The sequence below is a fragment of the Mustela nivalis genome (genome assembly GCF_964662115.1).
Source record: "Mustela nivalis genome assembly, chromosome: 13".
NCBI classification, from domain to species: Eukaryota; Metazoa; Chordata; class Mammalia; order Carnivora; family Mustelidae; genus Mustela; species Mustela nivalis.
This window is the reverse complement of record NC_139032.1, coordinates 73212645-73240347: the sequence shown is the minus strand read 5'-3', so window position 1 is coordinate 73240347 and position 27703 is coordinate 73212645. Positions and strand designations below refer to the sequence as shown.

At 45.0% G+C, this 27703-nt stretch overlaps 1 protein-coding gene and 1 long non-coding RNA gene across 6 annotated transcripts in view; one reads left to right on the top strand and one right to left on the bottom strand.

The window, feature by feature from the left end:
• The window catches only part of LOC309847141 (lipocalin Can f 6.0101-like), a 35150-nt gene extending 27812 nt beyond the window's left edge, over nt 1-7338 (top strand). For 3 of the 5 annotated variants that reach the window (XM_082697027.1, XM_082697028.1, XM_082697024.1), the window contains 5 exons: nt 456-529; nt 1208-1318; nt 1677-1778; nt 1931-1976; nt 2682-2858. In XM_082697027.1, the coding sequence (XP_082553153.1) occupies nt 456-529; nt 1208-1318; nt 1677-1778; nt 1931-1976; nt 2682-2784 (436 nt within the window). In that variant the 3' untranslated portion in view covers nt 2785-2858. Of the gene's footprint in view, nt 1-455; nt 530-1207; nt 1319-1676; nt 1779-1930; nt 1977-2681; nt 2859-2911; nt 3184-6824 lie in introns of those variants that run through there. The other 2 variants (XM_082697025.1, XM_082697026.1) reach the window with 2 other exon arrangements.
• A 12842-nt stretch (nt 7339-20180) lies between these two features.
• Nucleotides 20181-26377, bottom strand: LOC309847131. The gene is made up of 4 exons (XR_014302331.1): nt 26228-26377; nt 21953-22082; nt 21277-21397; nt 20181-20979 (listed from the first exon to the last, which is right to left on the bottom strand). It is a non-coding gene; the product is annotated as an uncharacterized lncRNA (long non-coding RNA).
• Nucleotides 26378-27703: the final 1326 nt, after the last annotated feature.

The following is a 27703-nucleotide window of genomic DNA, read 5'->3' as shown; positions in this document are numbered from 1 at the left end:
CATAGGTTTGGAGCACAAGATTTGGAATTGGCACCCTATCTCTCCCTTGAACCTCTCTCTTACTACCTGTATGACCAAGAAACTTCATCTCTTTCCACCCCAACTTTCCCTTGGGTAAAGAGGATAATAATAATTCCCTTGTGCTGTTTGGCAAGGACCATGTGAGATCATGTTTGTAGAGCACTTTTCTGAGAGGTCGGCCCATGGCGAGTCCGTGGCTAATTATCTAACCAGGTGTTTGTAGTAATAGTGGGAAATGGTGGCAGAAGACCAGTGATGGAAACCATTGATTCATTCGTAAAGTGTCACCTGAAGTGAAGTAATGCAAATAAAAGCTCTTTGGAAACTGCACCCCCAAAGTGTTCAACAGTTAAGTGGAATCAGAAACTCATAAGTAGAGTATGAGAGAGCCAGTCCATCAATACTCTGGGATGTCAGCTTATTCTGTTTTACAGAGTGGATGGAAAGTGTATTGAAATTTCTCTGGTTACTGACAAAACAGAAAAGGATGGTGAATATAGTGTTGTGTGTAAGTACATGAAAACGTCTTTCTATATTCTACTTCCAAGCCCAAGAATTTACTAAACCCCAATATCTTCAGGATCTTGACCCATTCCTGATCAGTGTTTATGCACATGATATAATGGGGGCCATCTGATAGACAATATCCTGAATTAGGAAGAATCTTGCATACAAAAGCCAATACCTGGCACATCATACCATCAGATAAAGAAGGCAGTTTGGTTATATATACGTCCACCAAGGAAAGAAAATTGGCAGAAAAACAAGTGGCAGGACGGCTTCTCATTCCCTGCCCAATTTCTGATGATGTCTGGTGGGCCATTGCCACAGCACATGGCTCAGCATATAGCACCGGGTATGGAAAGCCAGTGGGGCTTGTAGAGAGGACAGAGAACCAGTGTTGGCAGAGATGGTCAGGAGTGGTAGGTGAGTCTCAGGGAGGATGATAGAGCATAAGTTGACACTTTGGTTAAATTTTTCTACCACTAGTAGTCATTGTACCAATATCTCTTGGGATGTTGCCTCATGAAGCCCACGGGAGATATAGATGAGGGCCTTAGATATCACTCTCTATCTCTTCCACCATATGCACTTGAATTTGTTTTGTGGATGAGACCAGGTAAAGGGTTTCCCTTGCTTCCCATGGACCACACAAGCTCTGAGCTGTATTCTGTTTCCTCCACAGATGATGGATACAATTTATTTAGCATTGTTGAAACAGACTACACTGACTATATTATATTTCATCTTGTGAATTTCAAGGAGGAGAACACATTCCAACTGATGGAACTCTATGGTAGAGTATTTTCACGCTGACACTCATCTTGGGGTGGGGAGGGAGAAGAAGGGAGGTAAGTCTGAAGACAAAGCAGTCCTCCCAATTTTATCCTGGAATGTCTTAGCTCCCCTGAAGACAGATGCTCACCTTTGGTAATCCCTCAGATTTGGTGATGGGAAAATGATAACATCTTTCATCATGCCAGAAGTATATCCTGAAGATGTCACATTCAAGACAGGTTATAACTCATCCCCAAGACTTCCACCTAGGCACCCAATCAGTGCTCTCCATTTCCCCGTCCATCTGGAGCCACCCCATCACAAGCCTCAGTGACATCATATGTAAGACACAAGAGTTCCTGTCACTCTTCCCACAGCTCGAGAACCAGACGTGAGTGAAGAAGTCAAGAAAAGGTTTGTGAAATATTGCCAAAAACATGGAATTGTTAAGGAAAACATACTCGACCTGACCAAAGTTGGTAAGTTTAGCTATTTTTGGTTTTCCCTTCCTAAATTCTGATGTTACTGAAGGGGAAAAAAACAAGAGAAGACAATGCCCCCAATCAGTCCCCTTTGTCTTACCCTGGAAAGTGAACTGATGTCAGTGTTCTCATGTGCTCTGTCTTTCCAGATCGCTGTCTCCAGGCCCAGGAGAGTGAAGAGGACCAGGACGCCAGGTTGGTGATCTCTGGTGGAGAGGGTGGCCCAGGGATGAGTCCCTTCCAGAAGCATTAGGGGTTTGTGTCTAAAGATGATAATGAAAATAATTTGGTAAGGAAGCTTATGGGGAGAGCTTGAGATGTGGAATTGGAGTGGCTGGGTTCAGGACTCATTCCTACCATGAGCTTTTGAACAAATGACCTAAAAAATACAAGGGGAACAACAATGTCTCCCCTACTGAGTTACCTCTCGGACAGAATGCTGGCGAAAGACTGATGACGTGCTAAAAATGATTAAGACTTAAACATTTGAAAAGGGGGAAAGAGTAACAGGGTGTGAGTTTCATACACATTCCTGAAGATTGGTGCTAACACCCATTCCTGTGTTCATGGTCTATCTTCTGTGCCCAGAAGCCATCTCACCCTCTAATGTATGGCAAACATTTCTTCCTTCAATCTCTGCACATCTTTAACTTCTCATCTCAGACTAGAGCTGTCTGAATGCCTCCTTGTCTTGTAAGCTGGAAAATAGACTCTGAATTTTCTCTTTGGTTTCCTCGCTTAGATATATTGTGGAGCTTCGTTAAGATACTGTGGGTTGCATAAAGTCAGCCTTTATTAAAGGTAGCTATGGCTTTGCCATTATCTCTCCATTTATCTAAAACTCTTCAATGGCAGAAACAAACCAGGCATCCCTCTTTGCTTCCTTTCTTTGTTTCATAGATTCAGTTTGGGGAAGATTGAGATGGAATCAGCAACAGAAAAAAAAAAAAAGGCATTTACTCATTGTCCTCCCTCCCCTATTCTGGCAAATAATGTAGGTTAGAACACAGGTTGATATCTTCTTCTTCACCATTTGGCTTGATAATAAATTTTTTTTTTTTTTTGCTCCTAATTCAATCCATGAAGTGCTTAATACATTTCTGTGTTCTCTTTTTCATCTGCTGATTTAGCGCTGAGTGAATACTTCCTCATCTGGGCTCCAGGATCTTCCCTTCCGTGGTCCCCACGCCATCTAGTAACAAGTGTTGATTTCCATTATCACTTGTGGAAGAATTAGCTCTGTCTGCATTTTCAGGATCTTCCCTAATTGTCTAGGAAAACTCATCAACCGACCAAGAATCAAAGATTTCCTCCTAACTTCCAACTCTCTTTGCCATACCCAGGAGAACTCTACCATGAATAAGACCTTCTTCTACCTGGGCAATAAATGATTAGCCTTGCAGTCCTGTGGTTTGTCTTTGTGTATATGAGAGACGTGGGGCTGATGACAAACAAATGGGGGGGTGACCTCTGAACCCATAGTCTTTCTCTAGCTTCTCAGAATCGTTCCTGAGTTTCTCCCTCCTCTGTAGTAATTATCTGTCCCTGTGAATGCCACTTACCCTTTGATTTGTCTATTTCTTAGTGACCTGATAAGACAGCCATGCCCAGAGTTTGCCCCATCCTAGAATTCTCTTTTTTCAATGGTGCTGACAGATGGATGCTGCTGACCTTGGTACCGGCTCAACATGTTTCAGGACATGTCCCCATTTCTCAGCTTCTCCATGTCATTCATTCTAGGAGATGGTCAGTGTCCTTCCATTCTCTTGGTAAAGCTCTTTCAATCGCTACACTTATCTACTGTGAACATACTGAGTGAAATTCTATGAAGTGTGAGCAATCCCTATGTTCCACAGTTTGCACTTGCTACAGTCAGGAGGCATCAAGGGGGCCAAAATGACATCAGCCTCTTCTTTGGGGAGCTTATGAGCTTTGGGGAAAGGGAAATTAAAGATCCACCTCCACTTACAAACCTTTTGCAATAGCATAAAGCTTAGCAAGACCTGGGTGGGGTTGTCATACAAAAGGAATGCCTTGGTCATTAAGGACATATGGCTAATGAGGGAAGACTTTAGAGGCATGTGGCTCTCCCCACATTGTACTCTTCCTCCAGGTCAGAAGAATAAGTTAGGTTCAGACTTACTGCTCCAGACTTCAGCATTTGGCCTGCTTGGCTAAAATATGGCGAAAGGCTATGTAAAAAGTCAACTAGTCAGGGGGAGATCCCTCATTTTTTCTTTAACTGAAGGATGGTTGACACACAATGTTACAGTAGTTTCAGGTGCACCACACAGTGATGCAACAAGTCTGTCAGATGGAGTAGCCATCTCTCTGATGTCAGATCTCAAGAAAATCTAGGACCCCTCATTTCCTAAAAAGATTGATTGATTGATTGATTTAAGGGGGCAGAGCAAGAGAGAGAATCTCAAGCAGACTCCCCACTGAGCATGGAGCTCAACCTGGGGCTCGAATCCAGTACCCTGAGATCACAACATGAGCCAAAATCAAAAGAATCAGATGTTTAACTTATTGAGCCACCCAAGTGCCCCTAAGACTCCTCTTTTTTTCTTTTTTTTTAAGATTTTGGGGGCACCTGGGTGGCTCAGTGGGTTAAGCCTCTGCTTTCAGCTCAGGTCATAGTCTCAGGGTCCTCGGATTGGGCTCCCTGCTCAGCAGGGAGCCTGCTTCCCCCTCTCTCTCTGCCTGCCACTCTGCCTACTTGTGTTCTTTCTGTGTGAAATAAATAAATAAAATATTTTTTAAAAAGTTTAACTGATTAAGAAAAAAGATTTTATTTTTTATTTATGTCAAAGAAAGAAATAAAGATTATTTATCTTTATTTAATTTAATAAAGAAATAATTTAATTTAATTAATTTAATTTAATTTAATAAATAAAGAAATAAAGATTTTATTTATGTCAAAGAAAAAAAGATTTTATTTATTTATTTGAGAGAGAGAGAGAAAGCAAGAGAGAAAGAGAGCACGAGTGGAGGGGAGGGGCAGAGGCAGACTCCCACTTAGCAGGGAGCCTGATGCAGGGCTTGGTCCCAGGACCCTGAGATCATGACCTGAGCCAAAGGCCGATGCTTAACTGACTGAGCAACCCAGGGGCCCCATAGAACCCCCTCATTTTTAAATGTTAACACTTCAGGGATAGAACAGCTAATACCCAGAAGGGCATGGTTTAACATACCCTTGAGAACACTTAAGACATTACCAACAATAACAATACAAGGAAGGCCCCATTAATGACAGGAGATGGCTGCATAGCATCATATGACAGCCAAGAGGGAGGCACAGAAAGACCCCCTGTTGTTCTCAGGTCAAGATGGCAGCTTGAGCTCACATGAGACCTACCCTCCAACTCCAGACACTTGATGCAAATGAGCCAAGAAATGTTCAGAATACTGGAAAGCAAGGAGTGAGGATGTCTGTAGATCAGAAGCAGAGCAGTCTTTCTGGAAATGGAAGGGTAAGGCAGGGGAAGAAAGAAATGATGTGGGCAAACAAGCCAGAGCAGCAGAGCCCAGTCCTCTGGGTTCTGAGTACAGAGCTGGGTCCCTCATGCAGTGACTCGCGCAGGGTTGGGAGCAAGTGTCACAGTGGCCAGCGGGGTCACAGAAGGAAGCTGACTGCCTGTGGCCTGCAAAGGAGATACCACCACCCATTTAAGAAGGAAAAAAACAGGCCCTGCTATTCTGGAACCAGCCTGACTCCCACCACTAGGCTTCCGTGTTATCACAAGTTGGCCATGATGCTCACAGCTAGACCACTATTGATCCAATTACACATCAACAACCTCATCAAACATCAACATCAGACTACGTCACTCTGAGATCATAAGGTCATTGTGCAAATATGCCCTCTCTCTCCTAAAATGAGTGAATTCTACATGTTTATTCTCAGGTTCATGTCCTCTCCTTATGGATAAGATTTATTAAGATAACCAATCTGACTTGCCCCTGCTTTCTGACTGCACCCAATCAAGAGTTTCCCCAGATCCTCCCCAAATCCTGTAGTAGGTTCTTCCTAACCCTCTCTTACCGAGATGCTCATGGTTCCCCATGGTGACGCTCTTCCTTCCTGCAATAATTAACCCAACTTGTTCAACTCCAGTATGTTCCTGGTGATCTTTGGTTGAAGAGTATTAATCTTTTTAGGACTAGAACTGGGACCTACTCCTGGAATTCTGGGAGGCACCAAGCTAAATCACAAATGCTAGGTCTGCTTTAATGCTATGCATGCTTAGGGACTAGGACATAGGACCCTCCAAGGAGTTTGGCCTGGACAACTAGGAGGATGGAATTGCCATTTTCTCCAGTCAGCTGGAGGAACTGGTGTAGTGGGGAAGGACCTCAAGATCTCAGTTTGGGACACTTCATTAGTTGATCTACCTTGCCTGCTATTAAAAAAAAAAAAAGAAAAAAAGGAGGGAGAACCCTACCATAACCTATGATGAAGATAGAATTAATTTTGCCCTCCCATGAATAATCTGAAGCAAGAGTTCCAAGTGGACTGGCAATTCTGTTCTTTCTATCTTATTTCTCCAACTCTAGGACAGTTGTCTTCAGCCGTGTGGTTAAGCAGAGTTGTAGGAAGTGAGAGAAAGGAGAATGTGGTGGAAACATGGTCTTATGCCCACTGTCCTCTGTGGCCCCTGGCTCTGGGAGCTTCTGGTTCATTGCACCATCAGCCACACCCACGTTCCACTTGTCAAAGCTTGGAGAGATTACTTTGAGGATTAAAGAGTCACATGCTTTTGCTACAGGCCAGACCTAAATTTCTTTTGGCAATGCAAATGTCTTCAAAGACAGTAGTAGGCTTCTGATGCGTTTAACTCTTGACTTCTCCTGAATGGATAACAAGATCCCCCAAAATCTTATGCAAGCATAGATTTAAGCCTGGAAACACCGGGATTTTCTAGATTGACATTTATGCCCTTCCCACCCCATCTCCCTTTCTTAATTTAAAGTGGTTACTTTGAGCCCATTGGAAACAAAGGATTTGGGTGCAATGGGCCGTAACACCTTCTTTGCCTGCAGGCTTGTGACCTTTTTACAGCACAGCCTTACATCCTACTTCTGTCCTACTAAGACTTGACAGCCACTTCACAGCCACGCTTACAACTGCTTCACTTCGGGGTAAAGAAGCCGTGACCCTCCCTGAGATTCTGCTTTCTCATGAGCTCCCAGAGACGCCAATGCTGTGCCACCCAGGGGGTGCCGTAACACAGGTGAAGTGAAACTATTCCTTTAACTTTCTTCGGTGCTTCTAGTATTGGATTATGTTGCTCCACCTGGGTGCTGGAACCTCCCAGGTGTACTTCCCAACTCCCACCGAGGGATTCTCCCCCACAAGTGGTGCCTGAAACAGGTGATTCTGGGAGGGGATGAGGGCTCACACCGCCTCTTCCGCCATCTTGCTGATGTCAACCCAAGTGGGTTATTTCACCAAAAAGACTTACAGAGAGAAAGGCATCATGTTTTCAAACCCATTTAAACATCTTCTAGAGTATCTAATGGAATCAGGAATCCTACAAAAGATGGCGGAACCTGCCACTACCAGGAGCTATGCTACTGCTTCTTGGTGCACTTTGTTCAGGAACTGGAGGTCCCAGCTCCCAGCCAAGTCCGACCAGGAATTCTCCACCATGATACTTAAATCCTAAGGTTTTTTTTTTTGCCTTGTTTTTTTTTTTAGATTATTTATTTATTTATTTGACAGAGATTACAGGTAGGCAGAGAGGCAGGCAGAGAGACAGAGGAGACAGCAGGCTCCCTGCTGAGCAGAGAGCCCAATGTGGGGCTCAATCCCAGGACACTGGGATCATGACCTGAGCTGAAGGCAGAGGCTTTAACCCACTGAGCCACCCAGGCACCCCAATCCCAAGGTTTTTGTTTTTGTTTTTATTTCTTATCATCCTAACTATCACCTCACTGGCCATCAACACATTCTTAGGGCCTGAAAACAAATTGAGTAAAGGAAGGGAAATAAATTTGCTGCAAAGAGCCCCAGTGAGCAATATTTCAAAGGCAGACAAGTGCGAATTAGGATTACTCAGTAGGTCATATATGCCACGTTTCCTTCCAGGAGTTAAAAATATATGCAAGGAAACTCTGCTTGGGCCTCAACATATAGCAAGGAAAGTGTATTTGCATCCAGTGGAATGGGAGACATGTGTCCCAGGTTGATTTTCTGTTTTTGTTTTGTTTTGTTTTAAAGATTTTATTTATTTATTTCACAGACAGAGATCACCAGTAAGCAGAGAGGCAGGCAGAGAGAGAGGGGGAAGGAGGCTCCCTGCTGAGCAGAGAGCCCGATGCGGGGCTCCATCCCAGGACCCTGGGATCATGACCTGAGCCGAAGGCAGAGGCCTTAACTCACTGAGCCACCCAGGCACCCCTGATTTTCTGTTTTGCTTAACAAGTCACCGCAGCACAAGTTTTGAAGGTCACAAGACTGACACAGGGTTCACTGAACCAACATAAAGTGAACCCCAAGTCTGCCAATTTATTCAGATCATCTTCTATGTCTTTTTTTTTTTTTTTTTTTAGAGTTTTAAAGTTTTCTCCTTAGTAATCTTCTTGTGTATTCATGGTTGGTGATTCCTATATGCTTCGACTCTCTGTTTTGGTTTTTGGTTTTTGTAACCACTAGTGGTTATCATGAGTTTTCGCTAGCTATAGAGAAATGGTATTGGTTTTCATAAGTTGATTGTTTTAGCAAGCTTGATGACAATTTTTGATTAGTTACAACAGAATCAGTTCTAATGCTTTATGGATTCTGTTGGTTTTATAGGTGTACGGTCATATTATCTGCGAAGAGTGTCAATATATGTCTTCTAATCCGTTCAAGTCTCTCTCAGACCCTCCCCCTTTTTTCTCTCCCTGTAATGTTAGCCAGAACCTCGGGCCAATTTTAAACATTGAAACGATACTTCCTATACCAGGGGTTGGCAAACCATGGCCCGTAGGCCAAATCCTTCCATCTGCCTATTTCTGTATAGCCTGTGAGCTAAGAACATGTTAGGAACACTGATTTTCAACCCCAATTAAGCAAAATATTATCCCTCCCAAATCCATCCTTCTAACCAATAGGCCTCTGTTAAAAATAAATTGTACTCAATATTATATTTTAAGTCTCATCAACAATGTGCTTTCTGTATTATTATGTCAGTATCTACATAATATCTTTGATTTTGCCTCTTAGCCAACAAAAACTAAAGTAGTTACTCTCTGGCTCTTCAGAGAAGCAGATTGCCAGCCCCCGTTTCTATACATGGCGTCTCCCTCCCTATTATCCGTGCCGCATTTCCCCCAAGCAGACAGGCTTGTCCCTGCAGCGCACCTTCAGTAAAATGAGCCTTCAAGCACATCACTGTGGGACAAGGGGCTATTTGCAAGCTGTCCTTTTACGGCTCTCCTTCAAATAGCAGGACTGTCTTGAGCCCAAAAGGAGGAAATTTAGATGAATGTTTCCAGAGTAAATATCAAACCAGGACACCCTGAGGTTATTTTGGGGTTTAAGGACAAGGATGAAGATTCCAAATCTCTATGCTGGGCTCAGAGGACTTGGTCATCTGCTCTTCTTGTCCCCGACAGGGCTTCGGTGCAGACTGTGGTCCTGGAAGCGAGCCCATCGAGATACTCGCTGTTGTTCTTAAAAATTAACACTTCAGAAACACTGTTCTGTTGGATTCAAAAAACATATGATGGATCAGTTCGAGTTATTAGGATAATAGACAATTACTGGCTAACTTCTTGGTAAAGCCAGAGAACTGGAGTGCCCCGTGGCTCCCAAGAGCCTGGCCTGGGAGATAAGACCTGGCCAGCAGCGCGGACGCCATTAACCAGCAGCCAAGATCCCCATAGCCTGACACGATGACCTTAATTCTCCACATTTCTGTTAAGCCTGATTAGTTACGCACACCGTTTTCCTCAGACACCCCACGAGCAATCCCATCTCCGCACCCTTGTCCTTGCTGTTGCCTCTGTGCGAAATACTCGTCCCCCAGATAGCGTTCTGGCCCACTCTCTCGCCACCTTCTGGCCCCTGTGCGTCCCCCCTACAGACGACTCCTCCAAACCCCAAGGATCAAGTAAGGATCAAGTAGTACTCTTTCTCCACCTTCCTTGACTGGCCTCTCCCTTTTATTTGTTTATTGCTTGGATCCCCTCCCTCAAGAGTGTAAGTACAAGGAAGTACAAGGAAGCCAAGGAGTTTCTTGTGTTCACCACAGTAGCCAACACCGGCAGCATGATTAGCACGATACAGGCTCCCCATGTTCGCTGCCTTAATAAGTAGGCTTCCCTGTCCTGCACAGGAAGGATCAGAGAACCCATCTTCTTTCTCCCTTGTCTTGCCCTAATCTTTTCAGGAATGTCTCAGCTCAGACCAAAGAATGTGGGACCTTCAGAATTTTGCCCGTTGGTGGAATTGGAGAGATGGGAACACTGGGCTCTTGGAGGGGGACTTGGCTGTCTCTTACACACCCAAGAAGAGCAGGCCTAGCAACTGACCCCTGAGAGAGGAAGAAAGGACCGATTCATGCATGACCTGCCTCCCCACCTCCTACAACCCAGGCCAGGGAGCTAACTCACTGCCATTTCTGTCCAGGCTCCTGGGGGGCCTGAAAGAAGTTGTAGAAGTTGAGAATCAAGAAATGAGTAAAATGGTAGACAGAGACTTGGCCCGATGGAAGGACATGGATGTTTCTGAAATGTGATCCAGTCTTCAGACTTGAATCAGGGAGGCCTGAAGGCACCAGAGGTCTCTGAATCTACAGAAGAAGATGGAAGAGCAGCTTTGCAGGGTTCCGAAGAAAGGGAGGGACTGTGGGTGTGGGGAGCTGAGGGGCAGCCTTTACCCCTCCCTGACTGTCTCCCTTCCCTCAAATCAGCTTCGCTGGTTTGACTCAGATTCTTACAGCCCCTACACATATGAACCTCCACTCAGCAAAAACAAAGAGATGACTACATTAGCATCATCCTGTGTGATACTTAGGTTACTCCGCCTTTCCCCCAAACTGACAGCAGGGCCTGCAAGTCCACATTCCCTTAGGGCCAGGAAAAGATGCGCAGGAAGCACCTGTGAGCGGCCATTCTCCATTCGCATGTTTTTCATCTCAGCTCTAAAGCAAGGAATATAACAAGAATCCACGCGTTTCTTCCCCATCTATAAAAGAGGGATAGTAAAGAGTAACATCTAAATAGTAGATCCTTGTAAATATTAAATTAGTTAATATTGCAAAGCCTTTAGAACAGTGCTTGACACACAGTAGGCACCATCTAAAGCCTTTGCTGTTATTATTCCTTTACTACATTTCTGCAGTTTGCTAATAATTTCATTGTAATTCACCTCCACAATTGAGCTTCATCCATAATGTATTTTTTAAACAAGATTTAATTAATTAATTTATTTGACAGAGAGATCACAAGTAGCCAGAGAGAGAGGAGTTAGAAGGCTCCCCGCTGAGCAGAGAGCCAGATGCAGTGCTCCATCCCAGGACCCTGAGATCATGACCTGAGCCGAAGGCAGAGGCTTAACCCACTGAGCCATCCAGGTGCCCCAATCCATAATGTATTTTTATATGATGATTCTTATCAGATTTTAAGACAATGCTCACTTCATAAGACACGTAAGGGAGCTTTGCACCTGAAAATAATTTGAATAGCTTCAGGGTGATCTATTCTTTAGAGAGTATCATTTAAATTAGAGAGAACTTACCTATAAAATCCCTGCCTCATCTTCTTTGGTACCTCTTTTTCTTTACTAGTTTTCTATTTCTCTTGGGTTGTTGTTGTTTTGTGTTTTCGTTGTTTGTATTTAGATTTTATTTATTTATTTATTTTTAAAGATTTTATTTACTTATTTGACAGAGAAATAGCACAAGTAAGCAGAGCGGCAGGCAGAGGGAGAGGGAGAAGCAGGCTCTCCTCTGAGCAGGGAGCCCGACATGGGGCTCAATCCCAGGACCCTGGAATCATGACCTGAGCTGAAGGCAGAAGCTTAACCAACTGAGCCACCGAGGCGCCCCTAGATTTTATTTATTTATTTGAGAGGGAGAGAGAGCAAGAGAGAGCACAAGCAGGGGAGAGAGGGAAAAAGCAGGCTCCCGGCTGAGCCCGCAGGCTGACCTGGGGCCCAATCCCAGGGCTCCAGGATCGTGACCTGAACCGAAGACAGACGCTCAGCCAACTGAGCCACCCAGGTGCCCAGAGGGCTGTGATGGTTGTGCTGACCACCAAAGACAGCTGTTTTCCCTGGGCATCCTGAAATTAGATGTGGCTCTGTAACTTTCTTTGATCAGTGAAAGGCGAGGGAAGTTCCATATGTCCCGGGGAATCGGGATTTTTCAATGCCCCCCAGGTGATTCACAAGTACAGCCCAAGTGAAAACCGTTTGCGTAAGGACGGAAGGATCTTTAAACCAGAATCTCTAGAACTGTCTCTAGCCCTGGAGAGGCCCCAAACCAGGGCTTTGCCGCCGCGGGGCGTCGGTGGATTGGAGGGGAGATCGCAGATGGGCCTTTTCAGATCGGCCCCGGTGCCCAGAGGAACCCAGAGAACGGCTTCCACCCCCTCACAGGCGACCTCTCCAAGCCTCTGCCCGGACTTGTCTCCCTGCAGTAGGGCGAGATGTACCTGGACGGCGGCACCGCTCGTGGGCAGGTGCACCGCGCGGGAGGCCTGGCGCCGCCTGGTGGCAGGCTGCGCACATCGCAGCCACCGCCGCCGCCCCCTCGGGCGCGGCTCAGAAACAGCCCCGAGTCCGAGGGAGCCGACTGGGTCCGGCTCGCACGGATACATGGAGGACATGGGCCACTTTGGAAAGCCTCTTCTAGAAGGCTTGGGGCTCACGTCGGCTTTCTCAGATGGTCTGCAAGCCGAAAAAGGCAGGTCGGGCGCGGAGCATGGAGCGGAAGGCCGCCCAGCAGGGATGTGGGGAGACCAGGAAGTTTGAGGCTACAGAAGGCGTAAGGGGAGGCCGGTACAGGTGCTTTTAGAACCTAGGGGTCAGGGAGCCCCCAGAGCCTTCTGGTCTCCTCCCCCGACACCCGCAGGAGTTGCAGAGTTCAGAATAAGGACCTGCAGGGCCCTTGGGCTGGGAGAACTTGTGTGGCAAGGTCACTAGTCCCGTCTCCCACATAGAAGCATTTTCCGCTTAATGTCAGGAATAAAAAATCATGTTCATGACCATTGGAGGTTCTATGCGAAAAATGCTAACTGGAAAGTTATTTCCTCTTTTTAATAGGGTTGTGTGTGTGTGTGTGTGTGTGTGTGTGTGTGTGTGTGTTTTGAGGTGTAATTGTCAATCGACTGTACGTTTTTATTTTTTTTTATTATTTTTCATTTTTAAAAAGATTTTATTTATTTATTTGACAGAGATCACAAGCAGGCAGAGAGGCAGGCAGAGAGACAGAAGGAAGCAGGCTCCCTGCTGAGCAGAAAGCCTGATGCACAGCTTGATCCCAGAACCATGGGATCATGACCTGAGCCTAACGCAGAGGCTTTAACCCACTGAGCCACCCAAGCGCCCCCCCAACTGTACATTTTTAATGTATAGCATCTGATGAGCTTTTATGGAGTTACACCACACTCAGAATAGTGAGTATATCCCTCATGATGGAAAGTTTTCCTTGTAATTCCTCCCTCCCCGCCATCACCCAAGTCCCATGCAACCACTGATCCATGGTCTGCCTCCAGAGTTTGCATTTTCTAGAGATTTATATCAATGCTGTCATGAGTGTGTACTCTTTTTTGTTGTTGTTTTGGTGACTTTCATCTCTCATCGTTATTCTGAGGCTTATATTCATGTCGTGCTCACCAGTAGTCCATTCCTTTGTATTGCTGAATAGTGTCCTGGTTTATGGATATACTAAAAATTTTTACCCATTCATCTGCTGGCAGATAGTTGGCTATTAGAAAGAACACAATGAATGTTCATGTACAAGTCTATCTATGGACACACCTTTTTTTTTTTTTTTAAGATTTCATTTATTTGACAGAAAGAGAGATCAGAAGCAGGCAGAGAGGCAGGCAGAGAGAGAGGAGGACGCAGGCTCCCTGCTAAGCAGAGAGCCCGATGTGGGGCTCGATCCTAGGACCCTGAGTTCATGACCCCAGCAGAAGGCAGAGGTCTAACCCACTGAGCTACCCAGGCGCCCCTGGACATACCTTAAAAAAAAAAAAAAAAAAAAAAAAAAGATTGTATTTATTTGACAGAGAGTGAGAGAGAGAGAAAGCAGAAGCAAGCTGAGGAGGAGGCAGAGGGAGAAGCAAACCCCCACCCCCACCCCCAGCTGAGCAGGGAGCCCCATGCTGGGCTCAATCCCGGGACCCTGGGATCATGACAGACGTTTAACTAACTGAGTCACCCAGTCATCCTTCCATATCCATTTTAAATAGGACAAACTGTAATGTGTTACACAGAACCCCACACTTCCAAACGGTTTCCTAAAATCCAAATAAAACCCGGGAAGTGCAATATGGAAATGGCACCAGCAACCAAAGGGTTAACAGGACTACTGGGCACAGCTGAAACTTCTTACCCCAAACTTTCTGTGCTTTGCCTTCAACTAGCCCAGACTGTCCTCCTCTCAGGAGGCGGAGTTGAGGCGTGCTGCCGGACTCCAGGGTTGGTTCCCTCTGCAATACACCTTTTCCTTGCTCTGTCTTCAGTATCTCGAAGTTTGGCTTTGCTGCCAGTTGGGCCTGCCAGTCCGGGTTCAGTTACAAATCGGGCAAGTCAGCCCCGAGCTCATTGTTGGGGGTTCAGCCCACTCAGCTTACAACAGGAGTCCGAGCAGGAGTGCAAGTAGCTGCCCAGGCTCTTTGTCCTAGGGACCGTCCCTAGGACCCCACCCTGACTCCTCGCCACAGACCTTCGATGCTTACTATAACTCTTGTGGCAAAGAAACCATTTTTGGTTTCCATGTGGACAGACATCTCTTGGTGAGAACTCTGGGAGGGCAGGTGAGTTTCTCCTTCCTCCTGTTTGGTTTGGCTCTCTTAGCCTTTTTTCTTGCTCCATTAGTAAGGGGCGGGGGCGCCCGGGTGGCTCAGTCGGTTAAGCAGCTCAGGTCATGATCTCAGGTGAGATCCAGCCCAGTATGAGGCTCTGCACTGGGAGGGGAGCCTGCTTGAGATTCCCTCTCTCCCTCTGTGCTCCTCCAAACCCCTTTAAAAATAAATAAATAACAATCCTTTAAGCAAACAAAAAAAGGTTATCTAGGAAACTATTTGGTTCAACTGGTGCAGTCCCAACTTTCAGGAAGGAATAAACGATGCTCCAGAGGTACTCTGAGCTTCTTCGGTTTGCTGCTGGAGCTTCTGGTGTCTGAATAAAACCAGCCTTGTTCTGATTGAAAAATGGGAAATGACGATCAGCGCCTGCCTGCAGCCGTTTGGGCTGTGTTCTCCAAAACTGTGCAATCTCTCCCCCCGCCCCAGCAATGCTTGGTAACAATATTCAGTAGGCTCTGGAGGAAAATGGCCCCAAATGGATCCATAAATTATAATACCACCTTGAGATTTTTATTTTGTAAAAGGTAGGTATTTGGAAATTGGGCCTCTAAGATTTTGTTCGATCTTACTTGTGTATTGGTGTGTGGTCCCTGTATGTTGTAAATGTGAGCTGTTTTCTCTAACCTTGGGTGGTTTTGCTAAAATTGGTTTGTGCAAGAGCTCGAGGTATTCTAAACTCTGAAAGACAGAAACTGACCCAGATGTTTTTCAAGTTCATGCCATCTAGGAACATGGGCAAAGCTCATTGGTTTAATTAAAATGGACATGTCTTTAGAGTTATCAACATCTGATATAAAACATTCATTTTTGCCCGCGTTCACAAGTCAGGTAGGACCCTGTTATTCATGTTATTTCTGTTGTAAACTTGGTTCGGGAGGGGGAAGGGAAATAAAACCTAGAATTTTGTGTAATGTCCTATGAAGTTTTACGGATAATCTGCTCCGTTTTCACTAGGAACTACAGTTTCTCACAGTTTGTTTTTGCTTTGAATTTGAGGATAGTTGATGCACAATGTTCCATTAGTTTCAGGGGTGCAATTTGGTGATCGACCACATTTACTAAGAGTTGGGAATTTTAATAAGGGAAACAACTCTGCAGGGGAAGCGAGACTCGTTATTTAAAGAGGTGAAAACTTAGGGCAAAATCTGAATTTAAAAAGTTGTAGAAGGTTTGTGAGAAGGGAATCTTGAGAAAGGGATTTTTGTGTATGGTCGGGACTTAGAGTACGGAGAGGAGTAGGTCAAAAAGCTTATTATCGAAGTGAGGGACACCTGGGGAGGAGAGGGGAGGGCGCGGGAGCAAGGTTAGGTAGAAGCTGAGCGGATTCTCTGAGCTTCCAAAAGCTGGGGTGCCTTTGAGAACCCTCCTGCACTGGAGCAAAAGAGCCAGACTTTGCTACCCTCTTATGAATGGTCACTGGATGGGACCACCTGGGAAGAGGCTATGACCTTGGCAAGGCAGATCTTCAGTCAAGACCATCCTTGACGGCCTCTGAGGGTTGAGAACGTCTGCTGGCGGCCTCCCCACAGCTGAGACTCGCTCGTTCCTGATGGGGGCTCTGATCAGCGCATTCTCTCGCCCACCGTCAGAACAGAACGCAGATCCAGGAGGCGCCTCGGTGTCCTTGTCTCAATGAGCCTACATCGACATGCGAGATGACCAGGAGGAAAATAGGGACTGCATAAATTATTTTAAAAATTCGTCTTCTGGGTAGGCTGGGTGGTTCAGTTGGTTGAATGTCTGACTCTTGGGCCTGGCTCAGCAGGGATCCTGCCTGAGCTTCTTCCCTTTGCCCTTCACCCCACTGGTGCACACTTGTGTGCTCTCCCCCAAAATAATCTTTAAAAATCAACTTTTTGGAATGAAATGTTTTTTTAAAGATTTTATTTATTAGAGGGGCATCTGGGTGGCTCCGTGGGTTAAGCCTCTGCTTTTGGCTCGGGTCATGGTCTCGGGGTCCTGCAATCGGGCCCCGAGTCAGGCTCTCTGCTCAGCGGGGAGGCTGTTTACCCCCCTCTCTCTGCCTGCCTCTCTGCCTACTTGTGATCTCTCTCTCTCTCTCAAATAAATAAATAAATAATCTTTTTAAAAATTTTTATTTATTTGAGAGAGAGCATGAGTGGAGAAAGGTCAGTGGGGGAAGCAGACTCCCTGCTCAGCAGGGAGCTAGATGTGGGACTCGATCCGGGGACTCCAGGATCATGACCTGAGCTGAAGACGGATGCTTAACCAACTGAGCCACCCAGGTGCCCTAAGATTTTATTTTCTTAAATAATTTCTACACCCAGTGTGGGGATCGAACTTACAACCAATCAGGAGTCCCATGCTCTACCAACTGAGGCAACCAGGTGTCCCAACTGGTCAACTGGTGGGTGCCTTTTTTTTTTTTTTTAAGATTAAATTTATTTATTTGACAGAGAGAGAGAGAGAGAGAGAGAGATCACAAGCAGGCAGAGAGGCAGGCAGAGAGAGAAAGGGGGAAGCAGGCTCCCTGCTGAGCAGAGAGCCTGATGTGGGGCCTGATCCCAGGACTCTAGGATCATGACCTAAGCTGAAGGCAGAAGCTTAACCCACCGAGCCACCCAGGCGCCCTTGGTGGGTGCCTTTTAACAGCAGATGTGCCCTTGCACTACCTGAATCCTGGGAACATGGTGTTTGTTATTAGAGACCTGGAAAACAAGCCACTTGAAGGACCAACTCCCATTTCATTGGACAGGACCCTGTGAGGTGTTGTGGGCCACCCATTCTTTAGGGAAACGAAAGACCCGATCCACTGGAATTTGAAGGTTGTTACCACAATATACCATGCATACCTTGCCTAGTAGATGGCATCCATGTTGGACACTCAGGCTTTTGGAAGAAAGCAAAATTCATTTAGGTATTCAAGCATATTGCCATAGAGTTATCCTTCATACTCTCATGTATTTTGTCATCATGTCTAATTGTGTTATTAGGTATGCTGCCTTTCTTAGTCTCATTTTTACTCTCATGCTATCTGAATCAGTCTATCAGTGTAAAATGAATCTTTTTTTAAATTTTTTTTTATTTTAAAGAGGAAAGGAGTTTTATTCAAGCCGAAGTTAGGACAGCTGCCCAGATTACATAGTCTTCACAAAGAGAATGCTCTAGGGAAGCAACATTGTTGCAGGGTTATATATCTTTTTTACATAAAGAGTCACAAATCATTATGAAAAAGAATATTCCAGAACATTACAGGATTTATTTTATGCTTTTAGTATGTGCAAGGCTATATGGCCTTAATTTTTTTTTAAGATTTTATTCATTTATTTGATAGAGAGAGAGATCACAAGTAGGCAGAGAGAGGCAGGGGGAGAGCAGGCTCCCTGCTGAGCAGGGAGCCTGATGGGGGCCTCGATCCCAGGAGCCTGAGATCATGACTTGAGCTGAAGGCAGAGGCTTAACCCACTGAGCCAGCCAGACACCCCCTATATGGCTTTAATCTTATGGGACAAGGTTTGTTTGTTTTTGTCATTGTTTAGGATGTTCTTTTTAAGGAAGCAGATGTACAGTGTGTCCTCAGGGCAGAAATAGAGCCCCTGCTCTGAGGTTTTGCCGACTCACTTTGACCTTGGTAAATGTTAGTTTCTCCGGGAGCCCAGAAGCAGCGCCTGTAAATGTGAAAGGATGAAATTTTCCTTTATCAGAACTTACCAGGGATTTATATACTTTACTGGTCTTTGCAGAGAGCCAGTTTCTGGTTTTATTTGTTCAGCTTTTTCTAGTCTGTTAATTTCAACTTTTCCATGAAGGGAGGGGCCTAGCATAGCAGTTAATGCCACAGACTCAGAACAAGGCGGCCTGGGTTTGAATTCCTCCGAGAGTCTAAGTGTGTGATGTTGAGCCAGTTTTCTTTTCTTTTTTTCTTTCTTTTTTTTTTTTAATCTTCTCTGGGCTCGTTTCCTCCTTACCTGCTTCATCTGGTTTGTGTAAGGATTGATGCGTAAAGCAGCATCTAACACTTGCATCTGTTCAATGGTATTACTGTTTGTTTTTCCCCATATACTGAAATTAACATTTGGTTCATTAGAACACTTCAGTCTTTTTTTTTTTTTTTTCTTAAAGATTTTACCTATACTTGAGAGAGGGTAAGAGAGTAGAGAGCTCAATATGGGGCTGGATCCCAGGCTGAGATCGTGACCTGAGCTGAAGGCAGTCGCTTAACGAACTGAGCCACCCTGGAGCCCCAGAACATTTCAGTCTTATAAAAGACCTTTAAAGCTAATATATGCTCTCAAATTTGTCATTTTTTTTTTGGTATGAAATTCCCTTTCTATAGATAACTTCTACTTTATTAAGTTGAACATCTGGATCAAATAGGAAATCAGGATACTCTCTCAATTCAAATTAGTAATTATTTCTTACTGTTCAGAGAAGAGCTTTAAAGTGTTAAATAAGTAGTCGTATGTGTCCTGTATTATGTATTACGCAGGATGTCTGTTCCCCGTGTACTTTACTACAGAACTGTTAGATTACTGTAAGTTTATTTTTGCCTCTTAAGTTCAGCATGATTGTTGAAAACCGGTCTTACCAAGTTACATTTGTGTTTTGAGTGATTTTTTTTCTTTTTTCTTTTTCAGGTGCTTAAATGTAAGCCAAGTTTCACTATTGTATTTATTTTTTAAGAAAGGACTTTTATTCATTTCAGAGAGTGCAAGTGTGCACAAGCAGGGGGAGCAGCAGAGGAAGAGGGAGAAGCAGGCTCCCTGCTGAGCAGGGAGCCCCTTGTGGGACACAGTCCTCAATCCTGGGATCATGACCTGAGCCGAAGGCAGAGCCTTAACATATGGAGCCATCCAGGTGCCCCTATATTTTGTATTTAAACTGCAAATTATATCTATTTAAACTGCAAATAATTACATCCCACCTATCTGCTGGGCCCGCTCCCTGTGCTGCCCCAGAGAGGTTCTCAAGCCAGCGATCAGGCCAGATGCCTGCCCGCGTCTCTCTGCCAGCTTAAGGCTTGTCTGCAGGGACTACAGGTGCTCTGGTGTATGGTTCATCGCCCAGGGCAGGAGTCCCTTTGGAGGGTGCCTGTCCTTGCTGGGGCTGCTTGCAGGGTGTGTGTGGGCACACAGTGCCAGCTGGTGGCTGTGGCTCCCACAGGTGTCTGCCTTTTGAGGACTAGCTAAGTCTCTACCAGCTCTTTTATCCTTAAGTCTCCCTTCCCCCTCCAGTGTGCTTGGAGATTAAATTCCTCCCCCCATGCTCTTTAAACTGCTACCTTGCCAGGTGTCTTTAAGGAGGAAGGCTCCGTGGCCTCCTGGCTCTTCCAGAACTAAGCCTATAACCAAACCAGGGGCATTTGTGCACTGGATGCACCACAAGCCAAGAAAAACGGACACCAAGCTTCTACAGTGAAGACAGGCTTTTTATTGGTGTGGCCCGGCCCAGGAGAAAGTTCCCAACTCCCCAATGGCTTATAAAGCAGGGGATTTTAAAGGGTGAAAATTCAGAGTGAGAGCTGCAGGGGCTTGAGTCCCACTGATGGCTGATTAGGGACTGGGTCAGGGTAGGATTCCTTTCTGGATTATCTTGTCCCATCTGGCGCCTCCAGTCCCCTCTGGCAGTCCATCCTTCGGCTTCAGCGGCTGGTGCCGCACCACAGCTCAGGTGCCTACGTAAGTGAGTCTGGCTCCGGACTACAAAGGCGGAAGTTCCTAGGACTTGGTAAAACTCAAGCTTCTTCTTGCAAACACAGCACCTGACATTTCTTAGGTCAGGCAGAACAGCATCCTACAGGCTGTTTGGCAGGCAACTTTGTTTCTTTTTTTTTTTTTTTTAAGATTTTTATTTATTTATTTGACAGAGATCACAAGCAGGCAGAGAGGCAGGCAGAGAGAAAGGAGGAAGCAGGCTCCCTGCTGAGCAGAGAGCCCAATGCGGGGCTTGATCCCAGGACCCTGAGATCATGACCCGAGCCAGAGGCAGCAGCTTAACCACTGAGCCACCCAGGCGCCCCACTTTGTTACTATTTTCAAAGACCTGCAAACTTGTCTCCGTGACTCCGGTCCCAGGCAGGTAGAGGGACAGGTCTTCGTGGTGGGGACTGCAGGGTTCCCTCCCATTTCTCAGTGAGGAGGGACGGGGCGGGGACGGGCGGGAAGAAGGACCAGTCTAGCTCCTTTCTGCGGAAGAGCTGCTGAGGCCCAGACTGGAGGAAAGAAATGGTTTTGGTCCTGGCTGTAAGCCTGGTTCGGTGTCTGGCCTAACTGTGGTGCTTCAATTCCTGATTTTGCCTAATTTCAGGAGCAGGTAAGTCACAAAAAGAATAGCCCAACGGAGAAGCTCATTTTGGTTAATCCCCAAAGCCTAGAAAACCCGCCCCCATCTTGCTCCAGGGACTTGAGCAGGAATCTGTCGCTGCAACGGGCTTGTTCTCTATTCTTCTCTGGGGGGCTGGTCCGCTTAGGCGGGAGAATTAATGTGAATGTGGCAGGAAGCTAATTACCTGGCATGGCCCTCTCCTTGTTCTGCCAAAATCTAACCCGAGGTCTTTCTCTGGTCCAGCACTACCCCGGGCACAGGCATCGAATCGAATGGTTTTTGAGCAGGTTCATGGGCCAACGTGCCTAAGGGGATAAAAAGATTTTTGATCATGTGTTCATGAGCCCTTATTCCCCACCAGGGTAAAAATGAAGATCAAGATTTCTCCTCTCGATAACGAGGCAAGGAATCCCCACTCGGAGTTGATTCCCTGGTTGTTCAATAAGTTTCGTCAGGGACTAGCCCTCTAATTCCACTGGAACTGCGAATAGAAAGGGCCAACCAAGTTCCTTAATAAGTAGATCCCTCTTGTGTTTCCAACTATGGAAGTGGAGACATGGAGAAGTGCTGAGAAATGAGTGGAAGGACCTACCTTCTGACCAGATCCCCCCGCCCCCCCCTCAGACCAACAGTATGGATCAACGTTAATCCCTCCTAGCCAGAGTTTAACTGTTCTGGACCTTTGGGAAGAAGTCTGTTTCATGTCTCATGACGAAGCCAGTCTTGAGAACAAGTTCAGTTAAACAGAGGGGGCTCTCTGAGTTAGGCCTGTATTGTACAAGCAGTCCCACAATAAGAGGCATTTCTATGGAAACAAAGAAAAATATGTGATTGGTTGGAACAGATTGTTAACCCAGTACCTGAGTGACAAGGGCTGCCAGGGAGAAATTTCTAGATGTCAGGTGTGAAGCATCTTTAGCTGGAGTGAGGGCAGACAGTGGCAAGCTGGCAGATCTTCCCCAGTCTTCAGTCCGAATGCCGCTGGTAGTCCTAGTGGCCCATACAGCAACCAGCACAAAGATGGTCTAAGCATGCGGCAACGTCTCTGACATTTACCTGAAATTGTCTAGCTCTGGTTTATAGGGCTTCCGGGAAGAGGGCAGGGGGAGTCCAAGTCAAGTAGGAGAAAATTGGAAACCTTAGAGAGTCCTAGTCAGATGCTCAAGGAACCTAGAAGAATTTAGGATCCAGCCCAGTTTTAGAGGCAAACATTCAAAGGCAATGAGAATCAGAATTTAACATCCACAAAGGTAGGTTATTAAAACAGGATTTCCAGAATTACCCTCAGCCCAATTAAGACTAACTTGTTGTCAAAAGAAGCCCAGTTTTAATGTCTGGGCCTAATTATGTAAGTGCAACAGGAGTACTGACTGACCATATAAGCTTTTAAAAAATCTGCTTTGCTGGAACTTTGTGCAAGGAATTTTAGACTGAACTTTTTAAAAGTCTCTCAAGACACGTGCCCTCCGATTTTACCTGTAATAGCTACAGATTTGGTTATTTAGTCTCTTAGGATCCCCCCAATATCCTGGGGCTTGAGACTGCCAGGAAGTGACTTTTTGACTCACCAGGTAAGACTTCCAGGGGCCCTGTCAACAAGGTAGCAGGTTGATAGTTATTTCCAATGGGCTTCCTTGGCTCCATAATGTCAACCCTAGTTCCTTAAAGCTGTCTGGTCATGTCTGACTCTATGCTTGTCTCACTCAAATATGACCTTCCAGTCAAAGCTTTGGTAACAGAACCAATGGTTTCCTGTTACAAGGAAACAGAGTCTTACTGAACTTGTGAAAATAACAAATGCCATCAAAGGCGACTCAGGGAGAGTTTCTGAATTCTGGAGGGATCAGGCAGGGAGAAAGGTTTCATATTAGTTTACGAAGGAAACTTTTACCAAATTTGTGTAAGTCCTAGAAGGTTAAGAGGAAAAGCTTCCTTAAATGTGGGAGAGCAAACCTTAGAAACAATAAGGTTTTAAGTAAGAGTCCTAAAAACTATAATCTTCCTCAATTTCTCTGGCCCCCTGTTAATTCTTGTTCTGTTTAAATGCAGTTTTCCTACTAGTTCTAGAAATTTAGTTTTAGGATCTTAAAGGGATCAGAAACCTGTATGTGTCCAAAGTCCTTTCCATGGATCTCCTTGAAGCTTAGACAGTTGTAAGAGGATCAGAGTAAAATGGTGACCATGAAGACCATTCAGAGGGTCACTGTTCAAGCACTAGGGAGCGTTCATAATGCAGTTGACATGGAATGTTTCTGTGACCCACAACATTTCAATGACAAGGACAGATCATGACCTTATACTAGGACCTGTCAAAACTTAGAGATTTTGTATAATTTCTGGAGCAGTTCTAGCATTCACCCACACAACCTAACCTAAGAGGATTTATCATCACTTACTTGACAAGGCCTCCTTTGTAATTTGACATACCGAGTAAGCCTACCCAAGACTTCATTTAGAAGCTGAATTTTGGGAAGTTTGTCAAAAATAAGATTAAACTGAAGTAACGCAAAACCTGATCAAGAAAAAACATGACTTTTTTGGAGCACATAAAAACCTTGGTTTAGGGACGCCTGGGTGGCTCAGTTGGTTGAGCAGCTGCCTTCGGCTCAGGTCATGATCCCAGCGTCCTGAGATCGAGTCCCACATCGGGCTCCTTGCTCGGCAGGGAGCCTGCTTCTCCCTCTGCCTCTGCCTGCCATTCTGTCTGCCTGTGCTCACTCCCTCTGTCTGATAAATAAATAAAATCTTTAAAAAACAAACAAACAAACAAACCTTGGTTTATAAGTTGTCAAGAGTAGGCCCATCATCTAAGAACTCTGTCATTTTAACAAAAACCCAATTCTAGTTTTCTACTGCTGTATATTTTGATATTAAAATTCATTCACCTCCATCTTCTGAGGACTCAATTCTTTTCCAAAAACTTTCTATAACTTTTTTACGTTTAGATTTTGTCCTACATTTCTTTAACTGATCTGTTTTTAGGATTGCTTTTTCCTTGACAAAAATGTATTTCTATCCCTCGTGTTTTTCTTACCAAAACCACATCTTACTTTCTTTGCATAGAGTCATTTCCCTTAGTTCCAGGAGTTTTCATTATACTTATTAGAATTCTGAATTCTTAGAAACCTTAGTTTCTAGTGAAAATGTAATAAGCAATTGAACTTCTACAGCAGAATTTAGATTATGAAACAAATTTGCCAATTTCTAGACATGTTTTTATAGTAGCTTAATAAAAGCACAAAATACATTTAACAGACCCAAATAGCTTTAGTTTCTCTGTGATAGGAAACCAAGCTCAGATAAACCTATATTTAGTATTTGATTCATTATTGATCAGAAATTAGAGATTCAATTAATTTAACTTGGTTTATCACTGAACCTACCAAAACTTCAAAGTTGTAGCTTGTAAAATCTTTGGTAACCTATTTATCTAAAAATTCTTAAAATTTACTGTTCTTAACTATGCTTAGATTACCCATAAAAATGTTTATGTTGGTCAGTCTCTCAAGCTATGTATGTTTTTTAAAAAACATTCTTAGTTAAGCTGGTCAAATAAATTTGAATTTTAATCCTGATAATTCTAAAGTCATGTATTTTACTTAAACCAATGTCAAAGTAGCTTTAATATCGAATATTTCTCCAGATCACATGGACTTGAAAAACATTTATCTGAGTTATGGAATGCTCAATTCTTACATACATTTGCCTTTAAACCAATTAAACAGAGCTCTTTTTTTAAGATTTTATTTATTTATTTGACAGAAATCACAAGTAGATGGAGAGGCAGGCAGAGAGAGAGAGAGGGAAGCAGGCTCTCCGCCGAGCAGAGAGCCCGATGTGGGACTCGATCCCAGGACTCTGAGATCACGACCTGAGCCGAAGGCAGCGGCTTAACCCACTGAGCCACCCAGGCGCCCAAAACAGAGCTCTTCTTAAAAAGTTTAGTAATACCTTCTAGAAATAGAGAAAAATCCTATAACACCTGCACACCCACAAAATAAATGCAAACAAAATCTAGCCTTTGGTTCACTGATTCTTGGAGAGGACATTAAAGTCCCCATAATCCCCCACAACTTAAATGTATGGCTCTTAGCACCCTCTGACCAGAGTCCCATAGCCCTTAGATACTGTTAAAGAAAACTGGAAAATTGTCTCGGGAAATAACAAAGTAGCCTCCCCAAAAGTTTGTGAAATGCTGTTCTGCTGGAAAAAAAACATAATGTGCCATGTTTGGGAGAAAATTTTTTTTTTTTGCAGAATAGTAATAGTCACAGAATAAAGAACTTCTGTCTGTCCTCTAGAGAGGACATCGCTAATGTAATCTGCTGAGAACGTCTGGCAGGGCCAGGCTGAAGCTGAAGCACCACCTCCGTCTAGTCATGCCGAAGCCAGACGGGAGGTCACCAGAAGGGACAAGATGAGGAAAGGAAGTACTGCAGGGATCCTGATCCCTAATCAGCATCATCTAAGGCCCAGAGACCCTTACCCTGAATTTTCACCTTTTAAAAACCCTGCATGTGGGGTGCCTGTCCATTAAGCAAACCACTCTTGATCTTGGCTCAGGTCATGATCTCAGGGTGGTGGGATAGAGCCTACGTTGGCCTCCACACTGGGCTTGGAGCCTGCATAAGCTTCTCTCTCACTGGGTGTTGTATGCAAATGATGAATTCTTGAACTCTACCCTTGAAACTAATAATACATTCTATGTTAACTAAATTGAATTCAAATAAAGAATTTTTAAAAAAACTGACATAGGGTATTATCCCCTTTTCTTTCCTCTTATAAAACAAATCTAATGGTAAGGCAGTGTGGTAATTTAAGGATCCACTTTCTGGCCAGCCTCCTCCTGATTCTAGACCACACTGTGGCTATGCCCTGTTGTAAAATGATTTTTCCTCTTCAGGGGTTCGTAGCTAGATGGAGCCCAGTTTTGTAATGTGCAATTCAGAGGACCACAAGGGATAATGAACTCAGTTCCCCGTGGTGAACACGGGACAGAACCCAACTAGAAACCAGGGTAACCTCTCAAACGGCTAGTCTCTTATACAATCAGAAGATGTTCCCCCAAACCGAAACCACCCCGAAGGAGTTTATAACAAATGAAAGTTTGGGTCATCACACCTGTGGTGACTTACCAGAGAGGTTTTCTTGGACAAAGGATACCCTGCGCCTTGTTTCCCCCAAAGCCAGCCCCAAACGCCGGAGGTCCTGGACACGGGTCTGCGGAGCACGCCTCAGCCCCGCCTCTGGAGGAGCGGGGTCCACACTTCTGCGCTTTGCCCCAGATCTGCAGCCACCAAACCACAAGCGGAAGTGTCTGTAGGGACAGAACCCATTGTGGTTTCCAAATGTGTAACCAAACCTGAGTTCATCCACCGCTTATGCTGCCTGCCAGTAAAAACTGACCAAGAGCTTCCACCGTGAAGAAAAATGGGCTATTTACTGGTGTGGCGCCACCCAGGAAAATGAGTTAATGCTCAATGTCCCAAGCTCCCTAATGGCTTACAAGCTTTTTTTTTTTTTTAATATTTTATTTGTCAGAGAGAGTGTGTGCACGAGCACACAGCAGGTGGAGGGAGAAGCGGGCTCCCCCCTCAGCAGGGAGCCCGATGCGGGGCTCCATCCCAGAACCCTGGGATCATGACCTGAACTGAAGGCAGCTATTTAACCAACTGAGCCACCAGGCCTGGTGTGGGGTCTGATCCTCTTGCTTCCCTCCTGCAGTTTTAAGAGGGAAGTTTACACCAATACAGCCTACTTCGGGGAGTCAGGAGGGTCTGATCCTCTTGATTCTCCATGCTTGTGGTATCTCTCCCATTTTGGGTTAGTCTCACTAGGGGTTTGGTTCCTAACTGCATCTCCACACCCCCTGCCCTTCCCAATCATGAAGTCTGCTCTGCCCATCTTCTGGTGATTTTCAGAGTTAGTTTCACTAACTGTGGCTGTTACCTTGGTATGTCCATGGGATGACGAGGTGAGCTCAGGATCCTCCTACTCCAAGTTAAAGATGAGAAATAAAGTAATCCAAGCAGAACACTAAAGAAAGCCATCATCAAACCACAAAGTAAGAGAGCAAGAAATGAGGAACAGTTAAGAACTACAAAAAGAACCATAAAACTGGGGAAGCTGGGGGACTCAGTTAAGTGACCAGCTCTTGGTTTTGGCTCAGGTCATGATCTTGGTGTCCTGGGATAAAGCCCCACATTGGGCTCCATGTTTAGTGGGGAGTCTGCTTGAGGAGTCCCTCATGCACTCTCTGAAATCTTAAATGACATAATGGCAATAATACACAATAATAGTTACTTTAAATATAAATGGATAAAATGCTCTAACGACATAGGGTGTGGGCCACCTGGTTAGCTCAGTTGGTTGAGTGTCTTACTCTTGATTTCAGCTCTGGTCATGATCTTAGGGCCATGATATCAAGCCCTGGTCAGGCTCTGTTCAACACGGGTTCTGCTTGAGATTCTGTCTCTGCCTCTCCCCGATCATTCGCTCTCTAAAATAATACATAGGGTGACTGAATGGATAAAAAAGTGAGATCCATCTACATGTTTCCTGTAGGACACTCACTGCAGACCTAAAGACACATGAAGGTTGCAAGAAAATGG